The sequence below is a fragment of the Triticum aestivum genome, chromosome 1D (assembly GCF_018294505.1).
Source record: "Triticum aestivum cultivar Chinese Spring chromosome 1D, IWGSC CS RefSeq v2.1, whole genome shotgun sequence".
Lineage (NCBI taxonomy): Eukaryota > Viridiplantae > Streptophyta > Magnoliopsida > Poales > Poaceae > Triticum > Triticum aestivum.
In genome coordinates, this window is record NC_057796.1 from 468,140,122 (window position 1) to 468,147,336 (window position 7,215).

Genomic DNA, 7,215 nt, shown 5'->3' on the forward strand with positions numbered 1-7,215 from the left:
ACGGACAATGGGGAAAAAGACCGGATGCAAGTTTTGAAAAATATGAGGATGCAATGCATATGATGACATGGCAAAATGCAACACGCAAGCAAATGACATGGCAACGACGGCGAATAACTGGAAGACACCTGGCGCATCGGATTCGGGGCGTTACAGGAGTAGACCACTTGGGAGGTGATCACGGACTTGTCAAGAGTCGTTCGTCCGATGGTGGTGATGTTTTTGCCCTCATAAGTTGTTAGCTTGTTTGCGGCCTTGTCCACTAGAAATTGAAGATCCACCAACTTTAGTTGCCAAACTGAAAGAGGGAGCCCCAAGTATCGTAGAGGGAAGGAAGCCCTAGCAGCCGGCAACCTCTGGGTCAGACGTCCCAAATCGAGGTGGTTGCATCGGATGGGCACAAAAGAGCTCTTGTTGAAGTTAGTACACAGACCCGTGACCTCACCGAAGCCCCTCAAAATGTTTGCAAGGTTGTCGACGTCCCTTTTGATCGGAGCCAAGAAGACGGCCGCATCGTCTGCATAGAGGGAGGTCCTCATCATGGCTCCCCTACCCCTGATTTTGTGGAGGAGCCCCTTTCTCGTAGCCACCTCGAGAATTCTTTGGAGTGGATCAATGGCGATGACGAAAAGCAGCGGGGATACGGGGTCCCCTTGCCGAAGGCCCTGTCCATGCTTAATTGGGTCGCCGGCAATACCATTGAGGATGATCCTCGAGGAGAAGCTAAGAAGGGCTGCAATCCAGTCCCTAAACTTGCTAGGGGATCCTCGCCGTTGGAGAAGGTCGAGCAAGTACTCCCACTTCACGGTGTCGAAGGCCTTGCGGATGTCAAGCTTGAAGAGAAGTGAAGGGGTCAGTTTCATAAAATAGATTTGCTTCCGTGCACAACACAAGATGATCATTTTGCGAAAGTTTTCATAAAATACGACTTCAAATATATATGTAAGAGCGTAGGCGAAAGCATCATCATACAGGCGGTGATCTTTCATCATGAACCAAAAGGGACCATCTACAACGGCGAGGTCAAAAACGGATTGTTTTACAGTAGGACGCACATATTCCACTACACACGTAGATAGATAAACTAGCAGCAGCGCAGACACTTTCAGAGAGTTGAGACAACCATCGCACCCTTCAGCGGCGCCTTGCAGCGTTAACTCAAAATTCCACACTTGCGTGATTCAGACACAAGACTTCAGGAGGAGGAGAGGCCAGGACGGACAGACGCTTGTTTGTTCTGGCCGATCGGTTCCAGCTATCTTGGGGCTACAGGTAGATGAGATGATTTAAATCAGATCAACAAACGTGAAGGAACAGATAGATATGTCAGATAACTGTCGAACAAGAGGGCGAGGGCAGTCGGTACTCAAGCACTGTATGATATAAATTGTACTACAAATTACCAGATATAAATTGTAATTAAATATTTGATGAGATCTGAACTATGATTGAAGACCAGTGTTTTTAGTGCAGTATATATAATTTTTAAGAACATCATGGTCAGATTGTAAGTCTGTTCAAAAGGATATTTCAGAGGCTTTTTTCAAGTGAAATCACCACAAGCACACAATAAGGATGAAACTTAGATATACTCTTATTGTGGACCTGTGGTTTAGTAATCAGGAATACCAGCACGGCATGAAACTAAAGATATACTAAAACCATGACAAATACTGGAGCCACTAATTTCACGTGGCACTCTTTTTCTGACAAAATCTTCAAAAGCAAAAATGGATTAGTATTAGAGACATGACAGTATGCGTACCCATTCCAGCAGCATCAGAGCCTCTCATGATTCTCAGTTTCCGACAAGTAGTGGTAAACAAGCTGCAAATGATTGAAGGATAGTAAGCTTACATGAATAGCTAAATAATGCATGACGACTCATTCAAACAATTTATACGGCATAGGCTGTGCATAGGGAAAAATTAAATAGCATACACATTACAGAAAGATACACAAATGAAGGAGCAGGAGTAAAAAGGCCAAAACAGTGTATATACATTGTGTATTATCTCTTAATAAATGGATACCTCAATTCCCAAAAGATGTTTTTTCACAAAATCAATATGTACTGTTAATGTCAATAATGCTAGGAAAATAAGCCTGTCTACTAGGAACACTGATTCACAGAAGGGCAGTGTCCACCCATCACGCAGAGGCCGGAGGTAATATATCTTCCATTTTCCAAAATAAAAGAAGGGCAAGCAAAGCTTCAGGGATAATTAAGAAAACTTGATTACCCAACTAGCAAATTTTACTCATGGGGGCATCTCAAGTGCAGAGTTTGTGTTGCAAATTTTTGGCTACCTCCAGATATCATCTCCGAAAGTCCAGTGTCAAGGGTAAACCACTTGTGGTAAAAGTCTAGGGTACCATGTTGAAAGTTCTATTAAGTTCATGGCTCTACTATCAAGATCTCCAAAGTTCTACAAAAGTTACATAAACAATACCAAGTTCATGACTCTATTATCAAGATCTCCGAAGTTCTACCAAAGTTACATAAACAGACAACAGCAAAAGCAATACTGATGTCCAAGTGGACAAAAATACTGTATGAGAGAGAAGAATACCACAATAAGACATCATAAAAGCATACAAAGTTAAAGAGAAGAATACAACAATAAGCCGTCATAAAAGCATGTTAAGATGCATGGATCTCACAAAACCACAAAATTCAGGAACTTACTCCCAAGGAAGATCACCAACAAGCATCCAGTCAGCATCCTTGTCCTCATAGGTAAGTACATACTCTTGGTCCTGAAGAGCATCAGCCCTAGAACCATCAGTGAGCCTGTCTCTCGTCGATGTTTTGCAGGAACTGCTTTTGCCTGTAATGCCACAATTTTAAATATAAATATGCTTCCTTGAAACATACATCTATTTTAGAGGAATAGAAAACACCTGTAGTTGCCCTACAGTTCAGTCAAAAAACAAGTTCCAGAAGTAAGGCTAGAAAAAACAAGTTCATGATACTTATAGAGGCATAATGAAAAATCGACACAATGGAAAATACTGTAAACATTGCACATCTACAGAGTTAACTGAACACAGGTTGCCAAAAGTTGCTTCCTTTGCTCCTATACGCAAGGAATGTTGTTAATGGCATATACTACTGCTTTGCTTTTGTGTTGGTTCCTGCCATTTAGGAAAGACCAGACTAGCACTCAATTTGCAATCTATTTCTTTAATTTTTCTCACTTCTGAAAAGGATGTTAAGTTAACGTAGTTACTGGTCATTGACTAGGCTTGGAAACCATAGTTCGTCTAGTGGGATTCACAAGTAGTCATGCATCTATTATCTTCTCATCAAGAGCTTCAGTAACAATAAAATCCATCTGGAAATCTTATTCCCAACCTCCTATTTGCTCAGGCTAGATATTAACCTACTCCCTCCGTTCCGAATTACTTGTCTTAGATTTGTCTAGATACATCCGTATCTAGATTCATTTTAGTGCTAGATACATCCGTATCTAGACAAATCTAAGACAAGTAATTCAGAACGGAGGGAGTACTTAATAGTAGTAACTTGCATCAAGAAGAAACAACAAAGGAGGTGGATTAAATGAAAACAGCAACACCCACCAGTGATGAAGCAGCTGAACATCTTCTCCAGCTCCAGGGAAAGGTTGTCATAGCTGGAGTAGGTCTTAAGATCGACCTTCCTCAGGTATGGGGCCCCATCCATGCTGACCTTGACATAGCAGCATCCTGCCTCGCTTCTGCCTTCGTTCTCCGCCTTGGTCTTTGTGGCATTGGCGGCTAGCGTGTTCTTCCGGTAGCTCCGAACAGGCGGCCACCCAACAACTTGTGCCCTACAGAGTGCATAAGACTTGGGATTAGACCAGATCAAACAAAACATCAAGTGAAACACATGGTTTTAAACATGCAATCAATATTCGGATTATTAGCCACTCCCCCTTCCCCTTGTCAAATACAACTCAGTTAATTTAAGATAAGCAACCCACTAAGTCACTTGGGTGATAATTTCTCCTTAGGCGCATGTCTCAGCAACACAAAACGAGGGTCGGACTTTTTAGGTTAGGCCAGGTATTTTTCAGAGTACCAGTTTGTTAAAATTGGTCCACTTGAGCACGAAAATAAGAGAACCATCACTACTTGTGCCATAGATAGTGCATAACACTGACTGCCAGACCAGATCGAACCAAGTTAAGATAAGCAACAAACCCAGCTGAGCTAACAGAAGCCGGTTAAGTGGCAGTTTTAGCAGGGGACATCCTCTCGTCTCGTGTGTTTGATTCACAAGTACTCCCTCCGTAAACTAATATAAGAGCGTTTAGATCACTAAAGTAGTGATCTAAACGCTTAGTGATCTAAACGCTCTTATATTAATTTACGGAGGAAGTACTAGTACTGGTTGCTCAAATCTTGTACTCACATTTCAGCAAGAAAATCAAGCGAGGCATCACTATGATTGGACACTAGTGCTTATGAAGCAATCCAGAGGTAAATCAACCGCCGAAATCTAGCAGATGCGCACATATCCAAGGAGCTAGCTAAAACTGCAACAGCAAAGGAACCAAGCTCAAGCTGGAGCTCGAAATAAAATAAGAAGCTTACTTGGCAGCTGGTGGAGCTCCGGCTCCGGCGGCGGCGGCGGCTTCACCCTTCTGCTTGTCCTCCTCCCCGCCAGCCCCGGCAGCAGGGGCAGTACGGTCGAGGAGCGAGTCTGCGAACCCGCGCTTGGCGCCGCCCCTGTGCGGGACGTTAGCAGTAGCGGGAGCAGGTCCCAGCGTGAGCGCGGCGTCGACGGCGGCCTCCGGCTCGTCGCGGCCGGGAAGGCCGAGGCGGAGCGCGAGGTGCGGGCCGGCCTCGCCCGAGGCGGAGGAGGAGCAGGAGGAGGCGGAGGGCGCGGGCGCGGCGGGGCCGAGGCCGATGTAGTCGCGCGCTTCGAGATTGGGCGGCGGCATTGGAAGGAGGCGAAGGCCCGAGGAGGAGGAGGAGGAGGAAGGGAAGGGGGAGGAGGAAAGGAGCTCTTTTTGTTTGCTGGCCTCGGAGAGGGAAGGGAAGGCGGGGCGTGATAAAGAAGAAGCAGAATGGGAGTGGTGGTGGTGGCCGACCGGGCGGGCGCCTCTTTATTCTGCTCCCCTTTCCTCGGGCCGGGTCGGGTTGCCCGGGCGCGCCTATTCGCTCCCGGTGGGGACATGGTGGGGCCGTGGGTAGGAAAACGTGTGCATCATCCTCTGTGTGGCCGCGGCGACCGTGTGTGTGTGGGACCGTGGGTGCTGCTCGTTCATCTCCCAAGTCAAAAGGTGAAGAAGTGGAACGGGGACTGGCTTTGGTTAGCATGGCTAGCAGCAGATATCTATGCTTGCTTGCTAAGCTAAGCCTAAGCATGAACGAGGGTCGAGGGCAGGTCTTGCAAAGTCACGCTGGCGTTGCTTCTAGAAGCGCACAGGCAGGCTTGCTTGACTTTGACTGTAGAAAAAAAAAGTGCGTAGGGTGGTGCGACTCTACTGTGGTTAGATGTGTGCGTCGCGGCTGAGTTACGTACGCCTGGCGGTTAGTAGTACACTCGTGGTAAGCATACGGATGTCGTTAGTAAAGCCGGTTTTCCTTTGCAGCGACAGGATCTCGAGGAGGATTACCCTTTTGAGTTTTATAATCATCGTCCCGGATTTCAGACACCTGCCGCTTCTGCGCCAGCCACTCTTCGTACGCACGCTTGCTCGCTTGCTTCACTTCACCCCCGCGCGGTGAGTGGGCCCTGCATAGCGTGGCCCCATTTGCACGTACGAACGGAAGCATTTCTTTTACCCTCTCGGTCGATCGGTTCTGGTCTCGCCCATAATTAGTACCGACTCGATCCATGGCTATTGCTGCTGGTCTTTGTTCCCTCCCGGTGGTGGGTGTACGCCGCACTTGTCTCGCGTCGTGGGAAACGGAGCGGAGCGGGCGGAAGGATAAAAGTAATGGCGGGTGGTGGCGGCCACGTACGGCGCGCTGGCGCTGGCCGGCCGGGGCGCAGGGGCACGGCACGGCAAAGGACGGACCGACCGACCGGCAGACACCCGGCCCGCGAGTCCACCCGACAGCGCCGCGCACACGTCGCTCTCCTCCGTCCTCCCAGACCCACCACCACCCTCCCGTGCCCAGCTGCCCCGCCCCCATCGCCGTGCCGTGCTCAGCGGCTCCACCACTCCCACGCCGAGTCGCTGGCGACGCCGACGGTCATCGCGGTCAGAGCCCGTCACCGGCGACGACGCCACCCCGCGTCGCCCGCAATAGTGGACGCCCGTTCCCGAGCGCGATCCCGCTCTGGCGCCATGCCATGATTGCCATCGCCATGCCGCCCCGCCCCATGCGCGTGCGCGGCGCGCGCGCTGGCCCCCGTGCGTTCGTGCCGGAGCGGCACTGCTCACCCCATGGGCGCCCCGCGCGCTCATGCATGCGCGCGTCGTGGCGAGCGTGCCGCGTGCTGCTGGTGCCCGTGCGCCGCGTCGGTCGTGCCGGCTGTTCGGGCGCGTGGTACTACTGTTGAGCCGGGTCGCGTGGCGGATTGTCATGAAGTTTCTGCGGGTGCGCCGGGACCGTGCGTGCGCCTTGATTGATTGCTGCGGTGGTGGTTGGTGCACCCACCGGAATAATGCCGACCGACCGTGTACGCAGTTGTATATGCTGCGTTTTCCACGGGCAGGCATTTCGACGTCTTTTCTTTGCTCCAACAAACAAACTCCAGTGTTGCAGGTGCAGCCGAAAATATGCTTCCGCGTACGTAGGCAATTTCCCTTTTTTGGCTGATCAATGGATTGAATCGCCACTGTTAGTGGTGGTCCTCGGAAGTGAAATTGTCTAGTGCTTGCTGCCACCAAACTCGCGACAAAGCTCGTACATTGCGCTCCCACATTTTCAGATAAACAAAGCATTGGTGATTCAGAACTAATGACGGTTACTAGTTCTGTTTGGAATAAATTGACTAAAATCCTCACGGATTTTGGTTTGTTCTGTTTAGATGTAGCGGGAGCAATTCTAGCATATGCTCCGAAATGAAAGCCTCAGCAGCTGATTTAGGCTTGGGCTTTTGCCTCTGCTTTTGCAGCTTTTTCATTTTGAACAAAAAGCGATAAAAGCTCTAAAGGCATTTATTTAGGAGCTTTCATGGCTTTTGATAAAAATGTAAAAGCTGCAAAAGTAGAAATAAAAGCCCGAACAAACAGGGCCGTAGAGGGTCCCTGATTTTTGTCGGAAATTGCG

General features: G+C 48.9%; 1 protein-coding gene across 1 annotated transcript; it reads right to left on the reverse strand.

Moving 5' to 3' along the window:
- Positions 1 to 901: 901 nt before the first annotated feature.
- On the reverse strand, positions 902 to 5,068 carry LOC123183053 (auxin-responsive protein IAA19). The gene is made up of 5 exons (XM_044595786.1): positions 4,582 to 5,068; positions 3,586 to 3,815; positions 2,690 to 2,831; positions 1,766 to 1,827; positions 902 to 1,266 (listed from the first exon to the last, which is right to left on the reverse strand). Exons 1-5 carry the CDS (start codon positions 4,929 to 4,931, stop codon positions 1,256 to 1,258), a joined length of 795 nt encoding a protein of 264 aa, XP_044451721.1. The 5' UTR covers positions 4,932 to 5,068; the 3' UTR covers positions 902 to 1,255.
- Between the last annotated feature and the right edge of the window lie 2,147 nt (positions 5,069 to 7,215).